At 42.4% G+C, this 26393-nt stretch overlaps 1 protein-coding gene across 3 annotated transcripts in view; it reads right to left on the reverse strand.

Annotated features, from left to right (window-relative positions):
- LOC131068319 (phosphatidylinositol-3-phosphatase myotubularin-1) overlaps positions 1 to 26393 on the reverse strand; it is a 282751-nt gene that overhangs the window by 96549 nt on the left and 159809 nt on the right. For all 3 annotated transcript variants that reach the window (XM_058003489.2, XM_058003488.2, XM_058003490.2), the window contains exon 14: positions 10392 to 10476. In XM_058003489.2, the coding sequence (XP_057859472.2) occupies positions 10392 to 10476 (85 nt within the window). The remainder of the gene's footprint in view (positions 1 to 10391; positions 10477 to 26393) is intronic.

The raw sequence follows: 26393 nt of genomic DNA on the forward strand, positions 1-26393 counted from the left end.
AGCATCTATTCACACTCTATCTGCAAATCAATCACATTTTCTCATTAAAAGCTATTCTTCAACGAGCTCCTGTATACCATATATGCATCTTTCCTTTATACGATGCAGTTGTTTGATGACAAGATTTATCAAATGGGAAAGAATATTCTGCATTTCTATAATTTGTTCCATGATAAGATTAATGTTCTTCCACAAATATTTGATCCCATCTCCTGGCTATCTGTTTTCTTCTAGAACTAACCAGGACTTACTTTGGGGTGCATAAAATAGTAATATGTCATAGTAATAAAAAAGAAATGACCATATGGCACTGATTGAATTTATTTTCTTTTAAGGAACCACCTCTATTTTGAAGGATTAATCAGCCAGGGTGATGACCATAGTTAGAGAATTGGTTTGATAGAACACCATGGAATTCTCACATAAAACATTGACCAAATAGAAACCAAGCAAAATGATGCATATACTTCTAGGGGCCTTGTGTTGCATAATGCTTTATGTTAAAATGGCTTCACTGTGTATAGGATGTGACATTGTCATCTGACACATATATATCTAGTCTGATTCAGCTAGTCAACCGTATATGTTTGAGGGTGTAATGTTGTTTGAAGATTCATTCTCCGGACCATATCTTCTAGCATTAAGTTTTCTGATTTTCTTTCTCCACAATACAGAGTAGAGATGTTCACATCAACTATAACTGTGAACAGGCAAGACACTCCACCTACTTCAGCTCTTAGGAAAATGAAGTAGGCATCAGCCTCTATAATTTGCTTTCCCTGTCCAACATAGATGGTGTTATAAGTGCAATGTTTAAGCTTAAGACAGGTATATACTATATAGCCCAGCCAATGTTTGCCCTCTCGGGTGAATAACTTAAAACATAAAGCATGTAATGCAGAATGATAACGCAATAGATATCAGACAAGTATAAGAGATGTTATTCCATTCATAATTTGTGTGTTACAAGTTACATTCCAAAGTATATAAAGATACCGCGGGGGTGCGAGCGCCAACCGTCGCACCGCAATGACCACCCCTCGATTGCCAACTAACCAAAACAATTACACATAATTAACTAGTCTTATGTTTGTCTAAATAATGTCGCTAACATCATCCCCCCCAAAAAGAAAAGTCGTCTCCAAGCGACTAACAACAAAACGGAGACAATGCAACCTATACAATATATACATCAAAAAAACTAAGGAGGGGACTGGGGAAGCGTCCCTGAAGTAGAAGGCTGAGATGTCGATATCTGGGCCGCCAAGCGGGCGCGGAGCTCATACATCTGCTGAGTACGGGCAGTCACATCCCGCTCCACCACCAAGACCTTCTCCAAAGCCGTCTTCACCATATGCGTGGCTTCCAACAGCTCCTTCTCTTTGGTATCCGCTGTCGCTATCATATCAACCAACCGAGTCTGCAACAAGCTCCTCTCGGTAGTGGCTGCCTCGAACTCCTGTTGCACGAGGCTCCTCGCACTCTACTCTACCGACAGGCGAGTCTCTACCTCCACCTTCTCTGCGCGGGTCATCTCTAGCTAAGCCAACAACTGGGCCCGCTCTGCTGCCCAGGAGGCCTACTGAGTGGCCACATCCCTCTCCAACGCGACTCGATCAACTTCTCGGACCTCCGACTCATGCTGGGCACGCCTTAGGGCATAGTAGGCATCCCGGTAGACCTGCTCCATCTCGCGGACAACTGCCGTCACCCGACTCTTTACAATGGGTTGACGCACACTCCAAGCCTGGAGCATCTCCTCCGTCTCGGTAGTCGGCCAACCCTGAGACTCATAGCATGTAGTAAACGCTGCGGAACAACCCACCTACATAAACCGTAGGGCCCTCTCCAACTCCACCACAACTTGCTGCAATGCTTGCGTCTGAGCAGTGGCCACCCCTCGTCACCATGTCAGCTAGATAGGCCTCGATATCCTCCCCCTCCTGCTCCGAAGGCTGTGAAGTCTCTGGCGGAACTGACACAACCGCATCGTGCTGTGAAGGTACCTCCTCCGCCACCAGAGGTGTACCATCCCCTGGCACGTGAATGGCAGAGACAACCTCTCCTGCCACGTGCCCAACTGCTGGCACATGTGTCTCACCAGAGGAATCGTCCCAGTCGACTACCTCTGCTCTAGTCTCTCGACACGGTGAGAATACAACAGCTCCCTCCAGCTGTGCCAATGTCATCTAAAACCGTTGTGTGAGCCAGCTCTCCATAACCACGACCGACGGATCGGCACGCATCTCTACGACCGGGGAAGGGGTCGCTGTCATTGGCTCCTCCAACAAGGATGCAGAAACAGTCACCACTGCCTCAATCCCCACAATGTCCAACCGTACCTGCGGCTTCGTATCCACGACCTCCCTCAGCCCCTGCTCCTCAGCAACTACTACCCGATGCGGTGACTCCTTCGTCCCTAACTCTGTCATGTCCTTGGTAAGTGTCGTCGTGGTTGGGCCCGGTGATGCTACCCGTTGCTATAGCGGGCCAAGTGTAACTGGCATGCGGCTCTGCCCGAAGGCTGAAATAAAGGTGTCGCCCACTCCAGATGATGGCATCGGCGTGCCCATCGGTAGCAAGGGTGGGGCAAACAGGACTCGCTCCTTCGTCGCTCTGCTGCTATCATCCTCCTCGTCCACTTCTGATTCCTCTATACTACTGGAATCCCTCCCGCTATCAGGCTCCCCTGAAGCCGAGGCCGTATCTACCGCCCGTTTCCGCTTCGTGGAAGAGTGCCCAATGTACAAGTGTTGTCAACGTTCCCTGTGGCCGTACCTCCAACTCTGCCTCCGACACTGCTTCCCGCGTGGCCTCCAGGAACAACCCTATAGCATAGTGCGGCATATAGAATGTGCGATGTTGCATCGTCAAAAACTCATACATGCGCTCTGTGAGTAACGCGGCCCAGTCATACACGATGCCATTCATCAACCCGTTCATAAGCATAATCTGAGGGAGGGCGATGTCCGACGCCCTACCCAGCCCTGTCAATCTGCTCTTGATGACATCCATAATGCACCACCAGTGGCCCTCTGCAACAAAGGTCTTACGGATTCCTCGACCCTTCGTGGCATTGGCCACGCTGTCCAGCTCTGTTGTCGTCAAGTTCCTGGAGATTAATTTAATCCACCGCTCCTTCTCCTCCCGCTTCATCTTTTTAGCCTTCAATTCTATTTTCTTGCCCTGTCTGCCTGGAATGCTGAATACCCTCATGAAGTCCACCGTGGCCCCCTTTTTTTTTTTGACCGTGCGGTCACCTGTCGTACAACCGTACGGATTTTTTTTTTTTTGGTTTTTTTTTGGAATTATTTCTTCTGGAGGGTCCAGGATTGGACGCCCCTTCATGGTACTGTTTTAATTTCGATCCATTGACGGCGTCTGGCACCTCCTTCCCATCCAGCGTCCACAACTTAATCGCCCCGTTGTTATTGACCTCGCGTACCTTGAAAGGCCCCAACCATCACACTTTAAACTTTCTTGGTTTGATTTCGTTCCTCCATTGAATTTCAACACTAGCTGTCCAGGAATAAACTTCATTCGCCGAAGGTGCTTGTCGTGCCAGACCTTTCGTCTTTGTTGGGCTGCCTCTGTGGCCCATTGTGCCAGCATTCTTTTTTCGTCCAACTTACTTAAGGCATACAGTCTCTCCCTCAGGCTCTCCATATCCCCGAGTCTGTTCTCTACTGCAATGTGAAGGCTTGGCACCATGAATTCCGCTGGCACCACTGCTTCCTGTGCGTACATGAGTTGGAACGGGGTCTGACCCGTGGTCACCTTGTAAGTCGTTCTATAGGCCCATAGTACAGAGGGTAACTTCTCTTCCCAATCTTCTTTTTCTACTCCGCAGGACTTGTAAAATACCGATACCAATATTTTGTTCGTGGCCTCTGCCTAGCCATTGGCACGTGGGTAGTACAGGCTCGATAATGAGTGAAAAATCTTAAATTCTGAGGTCAACAGCCGTATGACATGGTTCACGAAGTGGCCCCCCCGGTCATTGGTCAACTAAATAGGTATACCATATCGTGTAATGATTTGTTCGTAAATAAATTTCGTCGTGCTTACTGCCGAGTTATCCCGGAGAGCCCTTGCCTCCACCCACTTGGTCAAGTATTTTGTCGCAACCACAATGTACCGACACCGTCGTGTGCGGCTGGCCTTAAGAGGACCTACAAAATCGAGTCCCCATCGTTCAAAGAGTTCCTATGCGTGCGAGGGGTTGAGGGGCATGAAGTCCCGCTTCAGAGGTTTGCCCGCCCGGTGGCAAGTGTCGCACCCCACGACCCACTCCCTGGCGTCGTGATGTACGGTTGGCCACCACAATCCTGCCAGAAGCACCTTGCGGGCTGTAGTGTCTGGGCACATATGTCCACCTGCGGGTCGTTCGTGTGCCTCCCTTAATACACTCGCGACTTCTTCCATGACACAATGCCTTAATACCTGGTCTGGCCCCATTTTGTAGAGTAAACCGTTGATGAGCAAGAAAGTCCTGCTCCATAATACGATCTTTCTCCGTTCCCCTGGGGCCATACCCTCCGAAAATCGGGACGTCGACAAGTATTCTCCAATCTTCTTGTACCACGAAGGGAGTACGGCTATTTGGAACAAGTGCACATCCGGAAAATCATCATTTACTCCCTCTAGAGATTCCCCCGACTTAATTCGGGATAGCTGCTCGGCTATGACATGGCTTCGCCCCGGTCTTACCACAATTAAAAATGTTAACTCCTGTAGTAGCAATAGCCAACAGCTTATCCTCCCCTGGATAATAGGCTTGTTTACCAAGTACATGAGTGCCTGGTGGTCTACGTAAAATGTGAATGGTGTGGCCAGGAGGTAATCACGGAATTTCTGTACGACATAGACCATACCAAGGGCTTCACATTTTGTGGTACTGTAGTTCTTTTCCGCCTTCGAGAGCAACCTACTGGCAAAATAAACGGGGTGGTACAACCTGTGTCCTCCTACTTGGGCTAATGTAGCCCCGATGGCATAGTTTGAGGCATCCACGTGAACGTGGAATTCCTTATCCCAATTCGGGTATGCCAGTATGGGTGCTCCCATCAACCTTGTCTTCACCTCTTCAAAGGCCTTGCTCTGTGGCTCTGTCCAAATATATGGCTCCCCTTTTCGTGTCAACTTATCCAACGAGTGGGACACCTAAGTGAAGTTCTTGATGAACCTCCTGTAGTACCCCGCATGACCAAGGAAGGACTTTATCCCCGTGACGTCCGTAGGAGGTTCCATTTCTACTATTACCCGAATCTTGTCCGGGTCCGTTTTCAATCCTTCTTTACACACAATGTGTCCTAGCAATCTTCCCTGTGCTACCATGAATCTACATTTCTTCGGGTTGAGAGCCAACCGTGCCCTCCGACATCTCTCTAGGCACTACCCGAGGGTTTTTAGGTGGATGTCCTGTCCGCTGTAAATAGGCCAATCATTGAGGAAACCTTTGAAGTTCCCCACTGACATCTTGTCAAAGATGTGCAAGATGATGTGCTGAAAGGTGGCAGGTGCATTCCATAGGCCGAAGGGCATTCGATTGTATGCATACACACCGTCCTCCACCACGAAGGTTGTTTTCAACTTATCTTCCTCCGCGATGGATATCTGGTTGTATCCAGAGAACCCATCCATGAAGGAATAGATTTCATGTCTAGCTACTTCCTCCAAGATGCTGTCGGTGAAGGGTATGGGAAACGGGTCTTTAATAGTGACAGCGTTCAGGCACCGGAAGTCTACACAGATCCGGATCTGATTGGCCTCTTTCTTGAGGGAAATCACAATGGGAGACACCCATTGGCTTGTCTACACTTTGAAGATTATGCCCGCTTCCAACATCCGCTCAATTTCGTCGTTCACCCGTGCTGCATAATTTTTGTTCATACAGTAAGGTCCCTTCCTTACCAGTTGGGCTCCCGGTACTAATGTTATTCGGTGTACACACAACTCTGGGGGCACGCCCTTCAAGTCCTTGTATGTCCATGCAAAGACATCCTTGTATTCAAGAAAAATTTTGAAGGCTACGACCTTCAGCACTGGATTCCAGTCATCACCGACAAGGATGATCTTGGGGTCACTCGTCCCCCCGAGATTTGTCTCCTTTAAGTTGGCTTCCTAATATTTAATGGGCTCCCCCTTTGGGAATTGGTGTCTTGACGTCTCATTCACCGAGGCCTCCCCTTCCTTGTACTCGCCATATTCTGGGGGAAATCTATCTGGTTCTTCCTCGATACTGAATACATTGTACAAGGGTGTAAATAATTCATAATCTCCCATTTGCCAATGGAAGAGGTCATTCAAGGAGTCCCCGTCGTCCCCTAAGCATGCCTCCAATTCTAACATCCCTTCGTCACTAGGTTCCATGCGGCGTCCGTCTCCGCCCTCCGCCAACTGGTCTCCCTCAAATTCCGAGTCGGAGGAGGATGCCAACTCCTCACTCACCATCTGCATACGGAGATCGATCACGTACTTCCTCCCCACGTTTTCCAAGGACAGAGTATTACGCTTCCAGTTATGGTTCGCTTTTGCTGCGATGAGCCACCCACGCCCGAGGATGGCGTCATACCCTTTCTACTTCAAGGGAATTACTACAAAATCCAGCACGAAGGGTTGCGTGCCAATCATCACTTGCTGGCCCATGAGGGTACCAAGGGGTTTAATCCCATGCTGATCTGCTCCTAGTAGGTTGAACGTGGGGGGCCACAACGTAGGCTTTCCCAGTTTTTTCGATGTCGCTTCTGGGAGCACATTTACTCCCGACCCTCCGTCCACAATAGTGTCTGTCAAGGTAGCCCCCAGTATGCCCATTTCCACTACCGCCGGTTGGCGTCCGTTGTTGACTACCAACAACATCGGGTCAACCGTGGGGCTTAGGACCTCCCTTAACGCAGAGTCGGCTGTGGGGCTCACGACCTCCCTCATTTTCACCTGTGAAGGTACAAAGTTTAAGATAGCCGTTTTTAGCTACGGCATGGTCTCCAGGAGGTCTTGAATTCTCACGGGTACCTCCATCTGCAATATTTGCCGTAAGATTTCCTCTTCTCCCCTCGTTCGTGGCGGATTTGAGGTCTGGTGACTGTTCTGTCCTTGTCCGGCCATTTCCTTTGTGATCTCGTCTCTTGCTTCCCGCACTCTCGCTGTCTCCGTGTGGGGATTTGGGTATGCACCCTGTTTGGCCTACGCCCTTGTGATTGCCAACACTTCTGCTTTCGTGGGTTCTATGTTTAGGAGGTTTACACCAGGTTTCGGCCAATTTGCATCCTCATGGTCGCCTGGCCTGCACCATCGACAGAGGTGCTAAGGGTTGGCTTCCTTTGTGCAATCGTGGGCGAAGTGTCCCCACTGATTGCAGGCCCTACACTGGATCATTGGCCAACCCTTGGCGTCATACTGGATCCGGTTTCTATTATTGTTATTGTTGTTGTTATTATTTCTTCCGCCGCCACGTCTGTTATCCCGGTATCCTCCAGATGATGCCGTTGTGTTCGTTTGTTGGCCCGTACCCGCTAGTGCAGACGTTGCGGCCTGCTCCGTGAACAACACCTGGTTCATTTGCATATTTCGGGTTTTCATGTTGTATGGGCACTCCTTGGTGGAGTCTCCCATCACTTGGCAAATCTCGCAGAATGCCTTCTTCGGGCAAGTACCCTTTGTGTGCCCCTCCTCTTTGCACTCAGTGCACCATATGTCCCCTTCGGTCCGACCAGTGCTTCTCATTGTTTTGAATTCCCTCCTCATTCGCTCCATGTCTTTCTAGAGCGCTTGCACCCATTTGCCAGCCTCGCTGTCGCTGCTGCTTTCCTGTGACGAGTCATACTCCTCGGACAAGCTATCCTCCTCCTTCTTTTTCTAGAATGTCTTGGTCTCGCTCTTGAGATCCATCGCTCTATTGTATGCGTCTTCGTACGATGTAGGTGGAACGATTTTCATCTTTTTCAGAGGGAAAGCTTTAGTCCCTCCACGAACCATCGCTTTTTCAACACATCTGCTAGTTGACTCTCCATTTTTCACAAAAGTTCCTTCAGCCGCCGACTATAGGCTCAGACAGTCTCGTTCTTGTTCTGCTTCGTTCCATAGATCTCGGCGACTATTTCGTTGTCATCTCTCAAGAGGCGGAACTCTATCCCAAACTCCTTCAGATTGAGCCATGTGCCGACTTTGGCCTTATCCATATCTGAGTACCAGTCTATGGCCACTCCCCTCAAGGTTGCTAGGAATTGTGTTACCCATTCATCTTGATCGGTAACACCGTTTGCTGACCATATGGTTTCGCATGTTCGACAATGGCGGACAGGATCTTCCTTCCCATCGTCGTTGTACTTCGGTAGTTTCTGTTTGCTCGCCATTGATGGGGGTCGTCTCCCCTAAGGTGGTTGTTGCTATGTCTGAGCCCCTGCACCGCTCCCTCCAGCGCCCATGGTGTGTCCTGTGTGGGTGACTGGTGGTACGGTGTTCTGCCTATCGTGCGTCGCACCTACAGCCGTACGGTTGCCCTCCCCCTCGTTCTCACCCGCGCCCACTCCTTGCTCTCCTTGGTGATCCTCACTCCGTGGTGTAAGGGATAAGTTTCTAAACTGATCCTGAGTCTCCTCGACTAGATTTCGCCGTAACCTTGTTTCTTCCAGAAATTCTTCGTGGCTCCGTGCCGTACAGTGTTCTGGCGACGCGTAGAAATTTCCCTCAGCTTCTGCACCCTCCGTGACACCTTCGTGGTTCCCTTCGGCACACGCTTCGGCAGGTTGTCCTTCGGCAAGTTGCCTCAGCCTCCGTCTTCGTTCTACTCGCTGCTTCAGAATCAAGGACCTCTGCGCGGCCTTCGTCCATTTCTGCTTTTTTATTTCTATCTTTATTCAATAGGTTGGGCATTAATTGCCGCACATTTCCATAACTCACAATACATAAATCAAAACACGTCTTTATTAATTCATTTCCTCAAATACAACTCATGTCAATGACACTTTTATTTGAATATAGAAGATTCAAGGTTCAATTCCTTCCTGGCCTGGCGCCATCCCGTTCTGCTTCCCGTCGGCTGTTATCCTCGTACTGTTCAAGGATCTGTTGGCGTCGCTCCTCCTGGGCAATCTCCTCCAGGCGAGCTTGTTGTGCCAGCGATGCCTGTGCAAGCAACCGAGGAAGATGGTTCATCAATCGATTTACTGTCGGGCTCACCTCCAATGCTGTCCACACGGCACTTGGTGGGATTTCCGCCTCCGTCACCTCTCATCAGACGTAGGTCTGGATGGCTACCTGGAGCAGAATTGAAAATTCTCTCGTTGCCGTGTCTCCTGTGTAAAGTTCTGTTCGCACGTCGTTGGCCTCTAGGTTTATCTCACCAACGGGTAGGCCCATCGTGTCCGTGCGCCATCCGCATCTTCCGTTCCCGAGTACGTCTAGGCAACGGCGCCAAATGTTTGCCCTCTCGGGTGAATAACTTAAAACATAAAGCACGTAATGCAGAATGATAACGCCATAGATATCAAACAAGTATAAGAGATGTTATTCCATTCATAATTTGTGTGTTACAAGTTACATTCGGAAGTATATAAAGATACCAAGGGGGTGCAAGCGCCAACCATCGCACCGCAACGACCACCCCTGGGTTGCCAACTAACCAAAACAATTACACATAATTAACTAGTCTTATGTTTGTGTAAATAATGCCGCTAACAGCCAATAGTGCTTGTCTGCAAGACATTTCTCATTTGATTACTGCTTGCTGTTGTGGACATACAACTTTCCCATGGCCTTTTGCAAACTCTTAAGGGATGAAGTTTTTTTCAAAGAATATTTTGATTGACAATGTTAGCCCTATTACTTGCAGTCAGACCAGATGCCATAATTTATAGAATGTTTATCTCTTTGCCACAAAGTAATCTCAATTTCATTTGCTTTTTCTTCAATTTGCCTCATAAATAACATTATAATTATACTGATTTGTCACTAATATCATAGGTATTTTGTTAATACAACAATGTGCATATATTTTCTCGTTTATATCCACATCCTTCCAAACAAAGAACCATGTGCAATCTAGATTTAAGAGTAGCAACTCAAGCAAGCATACCGAGCACATGACTCAATGATTATATACAGTTGTATTCATCTTCCATAAAAACTAAATGTTTTGGCATCAAAATCTTCATGGAAATTTTAAACATCTATTCTTCTTAAACTGAAATCCATATGCTCTGGCATGTAAAATAATAATAATAATAATGGATTTTAAAATATTATTATTATAAAAAATCCCACAAAACTTGTTTAAACAAAAACACATTTGATAATGAATAGAATAACTGTCAACAAAAATGCTCACAGTGGAATCAGAATTATGATAACTTCAAACAATCAAGACCTGAAAAGTTATCCCAATGGAATACCTGGAAACCATCAAATGTCCGATAGTAAGGATCGAGCAATAAGCTTGCCAAGGAAATCAACTGTGTTGTTCTATCCCATCCATCACTGCACAAGCAATAGATGACCAAAGACACATTCATTTACCCAAAATCTTTAAAAAAATCAGACATCTTACATTTAATGTCTTCTCCTTATTCATAACCATATAGCTATTATACACTTGTATGCTACTAACCACTAACATTCATGCAGATATAGCAGTCTGTCATTCCATCTTAGCTAAAAATATCACCTGCTGTAAGTACTTTAATAGTATTTTTATCAAAAAAGCTAATAGCCAAGGCATAATTTCTGATGTATGTCTATTCTATCATAGTTTATAGCCCAATAGATAAAATCTATTGTTTGCTAAACAATAAGATATGCACCTGACCTTCCTATTCCTAAATTATTCTATAATGCTTGGACTTTACCCTGCGAAAGTCATGGATGTGTGTATTCAAATAGCTCACCAAACTCCGTAGGTTTCAAACTTAGGATGACAGAAATCATCATGCTCTAGAGAAACAATTTACAGTAAGATTAAAAACTAGCTCTCCTAAATAGGAACCTTTTCATGTCTCAATTAAAAGGTAGCTCACCACAATCCATGATAATATCATCATGAGAAGTATTATTTGGGTAATTAATTCACAAAAACAATTTTTGCACAGGAACTACAAGGTATGGAAATAAGGATTACCAAACTTAAGGCATCTGGGATACGTGCACTGCACCCAGTCGTGGTGCTTGGACAGAGTCCATAACCACTTCTATGAAAATTGTGAGCAGATTTGCAAGTTTAGAATAATTACTACAACAATTAAAATTTCTAACAATGATCTGGGTTCACGCATTAGGATACAAAGATCTAAATATGCTTCTTCAGTTCCCTACATGTGCAATGTCTATTCTATAAAATTTAGAAATCCCGATACACAATGGTGATGTCAAAGATGAAGACATTCTTCTACCCTTTTAAACCACTCCACATTCCTTTAGTGGCATTGGAGTATATCATAAAACTCCTTCCTCATATATAGAGATGACAGGTTTTATGAGAGGTTTACGAAAAATTCTATGTAGCTTATCAATGAGTAACATGTTGGTATCATCATAGTTAGTAGACTTTGACTCTGCAAAATCTCAGCAGACCCAAAATTTGTGACTCCACAAAAAACTCAGCAACTTAAAAAATTCCTTAAATTTCTTAAGAAACACATTTTTTTGCAAAATTAAATAAACGTATCCAATGAGTACAAAAGTGTTTTCTACTAAATTAGATTGATTTTGTAATGTCCCCATCCTAGTCAGGGACAGTGGTTTGAGGAGTTAGCCTATTTTTGGACCCTTGTAGGCTAACAGGGTATGGATAAGGGGGTCAATGATGCAGTATCTTGAGCGGTAGTCAGTCTATTTGTTCTAGTTCAGTGTTGAGTTCAGTTCTGGTCTTCGTTTCATCAATTTATGACATCTTATAAGGATTTCCTATTTTTTAGGGAAAAACTGCTAAAAATAGACATGGTCCTATTTTCACTGGCATGGAGAACTATGTCCCCAGCTTCTGACGGATTCAATTTCTGAGCAATAATAAGGGAGATGAATTTTTAAGTGGTTCTCGCAGGCAATTAATGTTTTAATGAAATATTAAAACAAAATCATAAAGTGCATCACTTAAATTTATTTAAGTAAAAATTTAATATCTCCTAAGTTGGGCGTCCGTTTTAGGGTTAAGTTCGGAAACCTAAAAGCAATTTATGATTTTTAAAACCTAATTGCCAAAAAAGGTACCTTTTGGGTATTTAGGCAGCCAAGATGAAATTAGACCTCATTCATTGATATTGAGCATTTGGCATTTCTTCTGAGCACTTGACTATGGCGGCTAGGGTTTGGACCTGTTTTGGAGAGCGTGCAATCTTCAGAATTCAGTAGCTTTGAGATTGTGAAAGATCAATCGAATTGTTGCAGCTTGGTTGCCTTCATTCAGAAGTCAAATTCAATCAAATTGGGGCAGATTTGACTTCTTACAAGGCAGATTTGTTGTAGGTTTTCTATTTGTTGTTATTGCTGATAATTTTTTGTGGTTTGGAAGGCTCTTTCCGAAACACACAGCTTGCTCATTTATTGGCGCCATCTTCTTACTGTTTGGGCATCTTATTATTAAATAAGAGCAGATCTGATATCTTTTCGGAATAAAAATCAGAACTTTGTAAGTTGCTGGTTTGAATCTTTTAATTTCAATAAATTGGCTAAGGACCTACGGGTATGCTTCTAAATTCTCCAATTCCTTGTTTCAGCTGATTAATTTCATGTATTCTTTCAATATGTATTAGAAATTAAAGAAACCCCTTCTACAACTTCTGTCTATTTCTGAAAGACCGTCTCTAATAATCAAAAACACAGAAAAAATATTAAATTACAGCAGTTTGAAGAATTGAACCAGCAAGGGTTCATCACAGATTTGAATACAAATTGAGTGCAAAATCGTATCATGTTGCAAAATCCTAATTCAATAGGTAGCTGACAACTATTATGAATTTATGATGATTGTCTTTGAAAATCATCATCAGAATTCATAAATTACATATTACAAAATACAACATTTTACATCTTCCTCTTCCATAATCCAGAGAAAATTTGGGGAGAGTTTGAAGTTCTAATCCTTGGAGTTTGCTACAAATCCTCGCTTGGCATAGAAGGTTGTGGTTGTATAGGTTATGTTTGTGCAAAAAAGATTATGGGGGCAGCTGCACAACATTTTTTCTCATCTTTTGTGGATAGTTGGACTAGACATAAAAAGATTTGAACAAATAACTCTAGATGAGACGGCTAAGGTGACTAGGTTGCACGTGGAAGGTGAGGCAAGAAAGAAAGGAATGTCAATAAAGATTTAAAGTCCATGCAAGCTACCCAATCCATAAATGTTGAGAGTTAAACAGGTGAGGGTTCTACCGAGGGAAAGAAAGGGGCAACTAGTGCTACAAGCATCTCTAATATGCAATCATGATAAGTGGATGAGTCTTTTGTTGATTTTCAGTGATCAGATTAGCAATATACAATAGAAAATCAGAATGCAAAATAAATCATACACATAACACACATATACCCTAGGAAAACCTCCCTCTTGGGGGAAAAACCCAACAACCAAAGATCTTGATTAGGCAATAACCTATTGAATCTTTACAATGAACTTCAACACTTGAAGCTATCAGCAACTATGCATAGTAACATCTACAACCTAGGGCACACGGAGATGATGAACTTATCTGCAATACAATGTTGTTGTCACAAGGATGAGGTATGCTGGTCCTAGGATGGTGATTACAGCCTTCAAGAACAGTTCTCTGATCTTCAAATGATGATTGCTACCACCTGAAACCAGTTCGCTGTCACACAGTGATGTCTGCTGACTGCTAGATAAGGTTCGTTGTCTTCTAATAATGTTCGTCGTCTTCCAATTGGTGTTTGTTGTGCACTCAATGATGATTGTTGTCATCTAGAGATAATTCGTTGCTTCTGAAGTAATTCACTTATAGCAGTTAAGAATGTATTTTCTGAATGTGTGTGTTAACAATGACATTAGCATTACATATATATATGAGACTCTAGCAATCAATTTGCCTTAGGTCGGCTAGGAGTCTAATTATAATGCAAAACATAAAGTGGCGCCAAAACCAAATAACCCCACATGTTAAGATAGGGCAGGGTTAATCCACAAGTTACATATACCGCCTCACTTAGGCCACGGCAAACACAAGATGTTTAAGCCTTCTAAAGGCCGGCAGGGCCATACACACGCTAGGTGTGCTAGGTCGGCCCTAGAAAGGGCTCCGACCTAGCTACTTACAACAACACTCCCTCAAAGCTAGGGAGGAGACCTTCACAAGATCTGAGATTCATGGCTGCTCCATGAACAATGCAAATGAATACAACCACCATGACTACTTCCATGGATGACGTTCACCATAGCTACTCCCAGAGGGTGAACAAGCACATGCACTGAATCATATCCACCATGCCTACTCGTAGAGGGTGGGTCCACCATACCTACTCGCTGTAATGTCCCTACTAGTTAGAGATCACTTTCCTGCAAAACAGATTGTTAGAATACAACAAATATATATATATATATATATATATATATATATAACTAACTAATCTAACTTGCAATTTAACTTTAAAATACTTAATTAACACTAATCACAATTCTTATCTAATAAAAAGGATACGAATGTCATACGGAGATATGTCCTTAGGCGGCTGTGAAGCTCGGCTTCTTGGAACCCATCTCGGTTCCAAGCCATCCAGGAAATCGAAGATGAATTCGATCCCTGTCTTGGTTGTAATTTCTTACAGCCAAGCCATCTAGGAAATCAAAGGTTACTTCGATTCCTGTCTTGGATGTAACTACTTACACCCAAGCCAACCAGGAAATCGAAGGTTAATTCGATTCCTATCTTGAGTGTAATTTCTTACACCCAAGCCATCCAAGGAAGACCATATGTCAACTCCTTGCCTTGGATGATGCATCTCATCATCCAAGTCCATCGGAGGGGACCGGCCAGATCCGTCTCTTCTTGGATGAACTTAATCAACCAAGACATATATATGCATATAGATATTCAGTATATATACTACCTACCAGGGATTATCATAATCCCTCCATTAGACTAAGGGAGTTTCCTCCCTATAGCCTCCATCATGTAGTCACATTTATATTACATTTTACAATTTATTACTATTTTCTATTCCATAATCCATATTTACATATTCCTAATTTAACATGTATTCCCTGACATATATTCAGCAAAATATCCATTATCCAAAATTCATATTTATTTATTAACGTATATTCCTAACTATTCATTGAGATGTATTTATTAACATCTAAGAAACATTCATTAACATATGTAATAAAATGTTCATTACTTATATTCATCAACATATGTATTAAAATATTCATTATTAATATTCATTAATATAGGTATTAAAATATTCATTATTAACATTCATTAATATACGTATTAAAATGTTCATTAATATATATTAATATATATGTATTAAAATATTCATTAATATATGTATTAAAGTATTTATTATTAATATTCATTAATATATATATTAAAATATTTATTATTAATATTCATTAATATATATATATATTAAAATATTTATTAACTATATTCATTTACATATACATTTGTGACATCCCTTACCTATCTACACCCACCGTAGCAGTTTCCAATCTGCAGTTCCTAATTGCTTGCACACCATGATGGACTGCTGTTCCAGATTTGACAATAAATATATGCAAAGTCTGGTTGCCTTTACTGATTTCTGCCTTTATCTTTTATGCAGCTTCAATGTGCCTTAATGGCCATATGCTCCTTAGAGCAATCCGAACTGGATTATAACGAAGAAAATACCAATTCCACCCTCCTGAATTGAATGATAGAACTGCCTTCTTATATCTCGTGCTTGAGATGCGGAGTCATGTGTAAAGGACATGACTCACGCCTCTTCTTAATTGAATCATTCCATAATACTTCCAATCACTGTATCAATCCATATCGGGTTTGTGTACAAAAGTCAACACACCCATTCATAATTACTAATCGCTGATAAGGATATTAGTTTATGTTTAACATAGGCTTGAATATGGACATTTTATATTGTAGACGAAGATATAAACATCGCTGAATATTTCAACTCTTCACAAGGTGAGTGTCGCCACCACATATACTTTTGATTAATCGAATAATTATATCAATTTCTACATCATTGATTGTTCTGATCAAGGCGACTGGATACTTACGTTTACTGAGAAGTTTAATGTTGTCGTTCTATCATTATTCTTGATTTTATTATGTTCTAAAGTGGATAAGAAGACTAATAATGAGGAAGCCATCTTATTTATAAGACTTCACGGTTTCCGATCTTTATTCCTACTATAACTACTTAGAGATTCAGGACTGCCACTCCAGAACAGATACTTGGTAAAGGTTAGCTTTTCTAAGTTGGGGACATCACATACTTACCTATAACAGTGAACATATTAATTTGGATGTTGATCCAATGTTCATTAATCGCTTTTGATTATCTTGGACACTATCTGTGTTTAGATTCCTTCCATTTTAGTTGTCTTAATAAATATTATATTTATTGTTATTTATTTATTTATATTATTATAGTTTTATTATTTATTTTTATTTGAATATTTCAGGAATATTATTAGTAATAAATATTAATAGATATTAATTAAATAATATATTTAATAAATAAATAAATTCCAAATAGAAATTCGTTGTTATTATTATATTAATTAATAATAATAATTAGTTCATTTAGGATGTATATAACGATCAAGGAGGGGACATGACACTCGCAGAGGGTGGAAAAACACAAGTACATCATGGAATTTCTTCCATGACATCCATCATGCCTACTCGCAAAGAATGGAGGAGGGCTTTCACCTCAAACTTCTCCCAGAGAAGATTACATTACCACCATGCCTACTCGCAGAGGGTGGATCCACCATACCTACTCATAGAGGGTGGAACGAGGGCTTTCACCTCAAACTTCTCCCAGAGATGAATGCATTACCCAAAAGATGTGGCTTCCTCTGAAGCTGAAAGAAACTGGCTCCCTCTAAGCTTGACAAGCTCCCTCTGAAGCTAAAGATGTCAAGCTCCCTCTAACATTTCCTCCTTTTAGAAAAGGAAGTCTTCATTTGACCTTTGCTCTTCCAGAGATGTCCCTATGCCAACTTCTGCAGAAGAAGCAAGTGGAGTAGACCTGAATTTGCAATACCGAGCAAAATGACCATACTTGTCACACTTAAAGCATTCGATGTGAGATAAGTCCTCCTTCCTTTTTGATTTAGGGGCAGAATCTGAGTCTTTGTCTCTATCCCACTTCCTTCCTTTGCCTTTAACCATATGCGAAGCAAGGAATTGATTTTCTACATCATAATGATCATGCTCAATTCCTCTTGCTATCAACCGTGACTCTTCTTGTATACAATCTACTCTTAAACGATCGAACTTGCGAAATTCTGATCTTGCACTAATTCCTTGAATGTAAGACTCCCAAGATGTTGGAAGACCATTGAGAGCAAGCATGGTCAAGTCACTGTCATCAACAACCTTCTCAATGGATGAGAGTTGATCTCTCAAATCAGAAATCCTCATGAAGTATGCTATGACGGATTCACCTTTCATCATCTTGATATGATGAAGTTGTTGCTTCAAAGCTTGGGCACAGCTGGTCTTGTTGATTTCGTACATCTCTTCCAATGTCTTGAACATTTTGCTGGAAGTCTTCAGCTTAGAGATGATAGGTACAATATGATCCCTCACGGAGTCAACCAGCATTTTCTAAGCTTGAAAATCTTTATTCCTCCATGAAGTCTTTTCCTCTTCTGCATCAGGTTTAATGGATGATCTCTCCATAAAGTCTGCAAGATCACTTCCATTCAATGCAAGCATGATTCGGAATCTCCATGACGTGAAGTTGGATGCACCATCCAATCTATCTTCAACCCTAAGACAGTTCAACATTTTGAATGAAGTGATAAGAGCAAATAGAAAGAGGAGGAACAATTACAATCAATCTGATTACCCCTAATTCGAACCAAGCTCTGATGCCATGTTGATTTTTAGTGATCAGATTAGCAGTATAGAATAGAAAATCAGAATGCAAAGTAAATCATACACATAACACACATGTACCCTGTGAAAACCTCCCTCTTGGAGGAAAAACCCAGCAACCAAAGATCTTGATTAAGCAATAACCTATTGAATCTTTACAATGATCTTCAACAATTGAAGCTATCAACAACTATGCACAGTAACATCTACAACCCAGGGCACACAAAGATGATGAACTTATCTGCAATACAATGTTGCTGTCACAAGGATGAGGTATTCTGGTCCTAGGATGGTGATTACAGCCTTCAAGAACAGTTCTCTGATTTTCAAATGATGACTGCTGCTACCTGAAACCAGTTCACTGTCGCACAGTGATGTTCGCTGACTGCTAGATAAGGTTTGTTGTCTTCTAATAATGTTCAATGTCTTCCAATTGGTGTTTGTTGTGCACTCAATGATGATTGCTGTCATCTAGAGATAATTCGCTACTTCTGAAGTAATTCGCTTATAGCAGTTAAGAATGTATTTTCTGAATGTGTGTGTTAACAATGACATTAGCATTACATATATATATGAGACTCTAGCCATCAATTTGCCTTAGTCGGCTAGGAGTCTAATTATAATGCAAAACATAAAGTGGCGCCAAAACCAAATAACCCCACATGTTAAGATAGGGCAGGGTTAATCCACAAGTTACATATACCGCCTCACTTAGGGCACGGCAAACACAAGATGTTTAAGCCTTCTAAAGGTTGGCAAAGCCAAACACACGCCAGGTGTGCTAGGTCGGCCCTAGAAAGGGCTCCGAGCTAGCTACTTACAACAACATCTTTCCTATGTCAATGCAATATCATTTCATGTGGCATGCTCTCCATATTTTAAACAAACGTTCAAAGAAGCAATTGTTGTTGGCCCTACGCCCTCCGCAAAGGAGATCAACTACACATCCCTCCTTGATAGAGACTATTCTAAGATGAATATAGTGATGAGGAGACAAGACAAATTTGGCTAAGGGATGACTACTCTATCATTATGGATGGGTGGAATAATATTAGAAATCAACCACTCATCAATGTGATTGTTGCATGTTCAATTGACTCTTATAAGCTAGAGCTATTGATTCAATCCATGTATGTAAATTAGTTGTCTTGCTGGTGGAGAGTGCCTACAAGCACAATTTTTGGTACCCATGTTTTGTTCATGTGTGGAACAATGCATTAAAAGAAATTGGGAAGATGGATTGGGTGGAAAAAGTGCTGGAAAAAGCTAGACATAAAGATGTTTATATGCAACCATCACAACTTACATACTTTGTTCAAGAATTTTTCAAGGAATTCTTCAAGCCCATGGATACAAGATATGCCAACTACTTTATCATGTTGGAGAGGATGCTTGAGGAGCAAAACCCACTATAGTTAATGATGGTTAATTTAAAGAGGAGTAGATGGCTAGAAGCAAGCAAAAATGAAAGAAAAATTGTGAAACAAAAAATGCTCGACGATAAGTGGTGGTCTTTAGTGAGGTAAGAAATTGTTGTTTTTAATAAATTGCTAGTATTATTATTAGTTTTTTTATTTTATTCTTTTATAAGTTTCAAACTTGAAATTATTTTCATTCTTTATTGATATACTTGCTCCTTAATCTCACAGTCAAACGATATATTGATATAGACTCTCCTAAACTCAGGGAGATTTATGAGACATTTCGTGGCATACAAGACATTCATAATGGTAGCTTAATTGGCATTTTTTGAGAAACATATTAGGCCCATTATGATGCAATGGTGGAACACTATGAACACCCTATTTCATATGGTAGTCTACAATCCAAATCCCAAATGCTATTTAGCAAGGCCTGTGGAAGTGCCTCAATTTGATGATGAAAGGGTGAAATAAGGGTTCATGAAAGCCCTTCAAAAAATGTATAGTTATGAGGAGTCTACCGTGAAACACAGTGGCTAGTTTTTGTCAATCTCTACAGTCCAAAACTCGATAGACCAAAGAAAAGGATAGATAGAGCTACATTAGCTCAAACTGACCGAATTGGATGGTGGACATGGCATGGCAAGGATGTACCAAAACTTAGAATACTTGCCACTCGTCTTCTTTCAAGGTTGTCAATTCCTTTGTTGTTGAGTGTAATTGGTCTACACATAACTTCATCCTACCAATCAAGAGAAATAGACTTACCACTTGACAATCGGAGAAGTTGGTGGCCATCCATAAAGCCTTGTGGCTTCATATTAGCAAACTCCTACAGACCATTAAACTCTATCTGCACATATGGATGTTGTTTTCCCCGTAGGGTGTCAGGTTAAGACATTGCATAAATGACAGAAGTACACAGAATATATGGAACTCACAAGTGTTCTATTGATTCATAATAAGCCAGTACATACAATGATAGCAATATGTTCGACTACAATAGCATGTCCAAAGACTGGAAATAGATACAATATAAAGGAGTCGATCAATTACCCGGTGCCAATTTCCGACAACCGACAGGTTAACTGCCGATGCTAACACAATTTACCTTAATGCTTAATTACCTGACAACATCATCCCCCCCAAAAAGAAATGTCGTCTCCGGACGACAGACAACCAAAATGGGAATGATGTACAAGCAAAACGGAAACCCAAAACAACAAATCACTGGGGAGGGCAAGAGGGCATCCCTCAAGAAGAAGGGGCCGCTGATGTTGAAGCCAATTGCGCTCGCAACCGCATCACCTGATCAGTTCGATAAGCAAGGTCCTGCTCGGCCACCAACTGGTGCTCTCGTGACCGCTTCACCCTGAATACAACCTCCATGAGCTCCTTTTGCTTCACCTCCAACTCTGCCGCAAGGCTGGTAACGCGGGTCTCTGCTATGATCTTCATCTCTGACTCAGCCGCCAGTGCTACTCTCACAGAGCTCAATTCTCTCTTCACCATGTCCAGAAACTCCTCCGCACGGCCGGCTCGGGCCTGCTGCTGGGCCAACCCCGTCTCCAACGACAGGATGCGAGCGGCCAGCTCCGCAGCTCTATCTGCCTGGATCTGAGCATCCCAAATTCGGTAATAGCCATCCCGCACAGCCTACTCAATCTATCTCATCAAAGTCTGCACTTGACTCTCTCCGGCCACCTCCTGAAACTACCACTCTGCTCTCCTCTTAGGTAGGTCTATGGTCGGCCATCCCCGTGCCTCAAAGTACCTTTGGAATGCCTCTCCTAGCCCCGTAGTAGCAAACTCACGTAGGCTCTCCAAGGCTGGCTGAACAATGGATTCCTCAACTGTGGAGGCTACCAACCACTGAACTGCCCCCTCCATCTTAGCAAAAAATTGTGCTATGGTTGTAGGTTGGGTCCTCCCTACACCTCCGTCCTGAAGGCCCATCCATGAAGGTATCTCCTCCTTGCCACTAGTGGGCAAAACCAGCTCTGCAGGATGCTCCACCAACTCGACTACCTCTACCTGCATAGGATAGCGAGGTGTAGCAGGTGGTGGCCCTACCGGAACTATGGGTGGGGCGGCATACCGGTCCAACCATGTGTTTGTGTCCTCCACTGCTTCCCCACTTTCCTTTGCCTACCCCATGCCTTCCGTCCCTATTTCCTGTTCCGTGGCAGGTGAGCGCACTGGAATACAAAGACTGGTGGTCACAGCAAGTGTCTGCATTAAAGGACCAGGACGCATCTGCCCGAATGCTAGAATGGCCACCCCAGGAAGGATTCCCGTCATCACCCCAGACGAGGAAAGTGGTGTAAATTCCCCGTCCACATGCAAGAATGCTGGTGTGAATAGCAACTGCCCTACTCGAACCCCTTCTCCTGGAGGTCGTGCCACGCCCCCTGCTGGCAGCCTGCAGGTTCCACGTGGTACCTGGCCAAAAGACACTGCACAGCCGCCCTCTTCCGTACCAGGGGTCCTGTTGTGACCATTTCACACATCGCCCCATTTAAAATGGGGACCCCCTCTTTTGCTCGTTTTTCGCTCGCCTTTCGCTTCGTTTTTTAGGGTTTTGGTAGTTTGTTAGTTGTCTGGATCTAGGGTCAAACCTTAGGGTTTCCGTTACTGTCTTTTCAAGCCAGATTCCAGTCTGTCTTGAGAGCTTTTGAGCTTCCTTTTGTAGGATGCAAATTTTGAATGAAATGAATTCGCCAGAATGGTCTATTTTCAATTGGAATTTTAAGTGCAGACTCTAAATTTGTCTAAGTATTGATGATGAAATGTGAATTTTTGTCCAATTGAGGAATTTTGACCAAATTTTGAGTTTTTTTATTTTTGATCCTGGGCGTAGGGAATGATTTGTTTTTGCCTTGTGAAGTGATTAAATTTGTGAAATCTTGATATTTTGGCCTGTAGGAGCAAAATCGCTCCTGTCCCTCAGTGAAGGACCGGAGCTCGTTTTCAAATATCTTACTATCCTTACAGGGTCAAGATGAATTTCGAATTGGAAGTGGTAGAGAGAGGCGTGATCTTTCCGTTGAATATAAATTGAAGAATTTCACGAACACGGAAATGCCTCCAGGAGTCAAAATCGCTCCTGTCCCTCAGTGAAGGACCGGAGCTTAAAATCAAATATTGCTTTGTCCTTGCAGGATTTTTAACGACTTGATGATTTGAAGAGGTCCAAGGAGAGATGTTTTATCAAATGAATATAACTTTAAATGCCGTTATGAAGGAGAATGAACTAAAATGCCAAAGTCGCTCCTGTCCCTCTGCAAGGGACCAGGGCGAAAACCATTGTAGCTCCCGTCCCTCTCCAAGGGACCAGAGCGAAGTTCTTCATAAGGTATATTCTGGGCAAAGATCAAGCAAGTTTTATGTTTGAAGGCAAGAAAGGAGGTGAGTCGAATCCGTTGAAGATAATTTTTGAAGGTGATAAATTGAAATGAAGCCTACAGGACCAAGATCGCTCCTGTCCCTCTCCAATGGACTAGGGCGATACAATGATAATGTTGCCTTTTCTTCAAGTCCAAGACACTCCAAGTTCGGACATAAGGTGGCAAGAACGTTTTAAAGCGTCTCAATCAAACACAAGGCATCAAAGGTCACTAAATTGAAGGATTTGCACTAAAATACCTAATTCGCTCCTGTCCCTCTCCAAGGGACTAGAGCGAAATTCTCATAAATGCCTAGATTTCAAAAGTTTATCAAGTATCAAGTGATTAAGAAGGATCAAGGGACTTTATTCTGCACGATAAAAAGTAATTGCAAGTTGGTCGAAATAAGGACTAGCTCAAAACGTTGAAGTTCGCTCCTGTCCCTCAAGAAGGGACCAGAGCGATATTGATTATTTTGGCCAAATCCTTCCAAAACCACGTTAAGTCAAGGTTTTGCAAGGTCGCACAAGGTCAAAGGTATCTTTTGAAGATGATATACGAAGGTTCCAAACGTCAAAATGCTATCAAATAAGCCAAGGAACTTATATCGCTCCTGTCCTTTGGACAAGGACCAAAGCGATTTTCATTAAAACACTCATGCTCCTTCAAAATCAAGACAATGCAAAGATAGGCAAGATCGAGGACGTCATTTGGAAGGTAATGAACGAAGAACAAAGGTTAAAAGTTTGCAAATTTGAGCCAGGACACAAAGATCGCTCCTGTCCCTCTCCAAGGGACCAGGGCGATATTCCTCTAAACATCAAAGTGCCTTGTAGAATTCAAGTGAAACGAGAGTGGAATGGAAGAATAACATTGTTTGTCCCTCACAATGAAGATCGAAGTTCGAAGTTACAAAGATAAAGGAGAAAACACTAGATCGCTCCTGTCCCTCTCCAAGGGACCAGGGCGATATTTGTTAAGTCACTTATTATCCTTTGAAGATCACGTCAAAGCAAAGTTGCACAAGGTTTAAAACATCATTTGGAAGGCGATACAAGGGAGGTGAACGTTAGGATGTTACCAATTTAAGCTTGAAATGGAGAAAACACATGGATCGCTCCTGTCCCTCTCCAACGGACCAGGGCGATGATCCTCCAAACATCAAAACGCCTTGTAGAAGTCAAGTGAAACAAGCATAGAATGAAGAAATAAAGTTATTATTCGCCTTATGATGAAAATTGGAGATTAAAGATGCAAGATCTAAGTGAAAACATCCAGATCGCTCTTGTCCCTCTCCAAGGGACCAGGGCGATAATGGTCATAAAGGGCACTCGTTCACACAAGCAAATCAATCAAGCTCGAAGAACCCAACGAAAATGGCAAATTCAACGTGGAGATGGAGACTTTGAACGTCAAAAATGCAAGAATCAAGACCAAGATGATGGATCGCTCCTGTCCCTCAGTCAGGGACCAGGCGATGAGGTTTGCATTTTTTTCATCTTTAAATTTTGGCGCTCAAGCACATTTTTGAATTTATTTAAATGCTAAAAAATTCGATAAGTTTGAAAATTCAATTAATTAGCATTTAAATATTGCGCTTGACATTTGTTAATTATTTTTGCCTTTGTAAAAAAAAAAATCGAATTTATTAAATAATAATAAAGGCATTTAATAATTAATTATTAATCAATTTAAAAAATTAAAATGGAGCGCTTGGATTTGGTTTATTTTATCAAGGTCGGCCATTATTATTTATTTAAAAATCGTTTTAAATTGCCTTATTAATTACCAAGTCGGCCTAAGTGAATGGGTGGTATGAGCGCTTATAAAGGGAGGTGAGAATTGTCATTTTCACATCATCATTTATCATCTCTTACATGCGATCTTGAAGGAGAAGTGCGAGTTGTAGTTAGAAGTGCGAATTTATATTCAAAGGTGGTGCGAATTTCATCAAAGGAAGACGTGAACATCAATCAAAGGTGGTGCGAACCTAAAGCTTCATTTTGTGCAAGCTTGTCTAAGGCATTGGAGATCACATCAAGGACATATCAAAGGTGGCGAAGTTCCTAATTTGAAGAAGAGATCACGTTGAAGCCATCTAATATCGATTTTGCCTAGGCGATTTTATTCATTTTGCATTTTTGTGTTAGCTCTCAAGAAAGGTATGGCGATATGGTTTTATTGTTTTAGCGTTGATCGTCATAGCTTAAATTTTGAATTTTGAATTTTGAATTCCCCTAGCTCAATCGTTTTTTTTAGGAAATGATAACTCAAAGACTTATCATGAAGTTTCCTAAAAAATTATTCTCTAATCTATGTTATTTATTGCAAGATCTAGTTTCTCATTATGAAATGTTGTGTAGGTATGGCAACCCCGAAGGCGGGAGCATCCACCAGTCGTTCAGCTCTTATGAAAGAAGATCAAAAGACTGAAGAAGTGGAGACCAAGATCGTGTCGAAGTGGAGCAACATTGGACATACCAACTTGGGTAACTTTAGCACTAAGAAATTTCGAGAGGTCCCTTACATTGGCAAGCCATCACCTGTCGCCCGGAGAATAATCGAGAGTGGCATCATTAAGGCGGCCGGCTTTCCTCCAGCTGTTCAGTGCCATGAGTTGATGATCGAGTGTGCTCGTCATTATGACCCTCAGTCCAGAACGATCGTGTCCAATGAAGGAAACACTTTGGCGTACCTTTCAAAGGAAGCTATAAGTGAAGCTTTCCATCTTCCAGAACACAGGGACATGATATACAAGAGCATAGAGGGAGCCAGGTCAATGTACGAAGATGATCCAGATGCTTGTCTAAGCATAATTAATAAGAGCTGGTTACTCAAGAGCCGTCCCCGTCTAAGCAAGATCCCGAACACACCGCACAGGATTGATTTCCAGGAGGAGTACAGAGATTTGATCACGATGCTCAACCGAGTTACAGGAGCCCCTCACGCCTTCTACTTTGAGAAGTGGATGTTCTACTTCATCCAGGTGATTGTTCAGGGAAAGGGTACGATACATTGGGCTAGGATGATTAGCCATTGCTTAGACGTACAGTTGAGGAGACTCAAGGCTACCAAGTCCTTCCACATGAGTTCATACGTCATCTATGCCTTGATCAGGAGTTTTGAGTACGCAGGACTACCTCATAGAGGAGTGATTGGAAGAGGACCCGGCGAGGTCAGAGCTTGTGATTCTTATGCCTACTTGCATCATCCGCCAGGAAGCAACTACAAGCTAGTTAATGATACCTTCACGATGAACATCACAAGGACGTTGCAAGGTGGGATTCACAACAGATTATCTCAGGATGCACAAGAATTGGTGAAGAGGTACGGTGCTTGGTTTATTCAATTTCCGAAATTCACTTATATTAGAGTGCATGGATGTCCTTTACCTCCATACATGTTGCCGAGATATCCGACAGACAAAATTGTGTTACTTGAAGTAACAAGACAGTTGGCAACGTATGCGAAGGCATTCAGACACAGACATGGGAATGGAGTTCCGGTACCTATCATTTTGGGCAATT

The sequence above is a fragment of the Cryptomeria japonica genome, chromosome 11 (genome assembly GCF_030272615.1).
Source record: "Cryptomeria japonica chromosome 11, Sugi_1.0, whole genome shotgun sequence".
NCBI classification, from domain to species: Eukaryota; Viridiplantae; Streptophyta; class Pinopsida; order Cupressales; family Cupressaceae; genus Cryptomeria; species Cryptomeria japonica.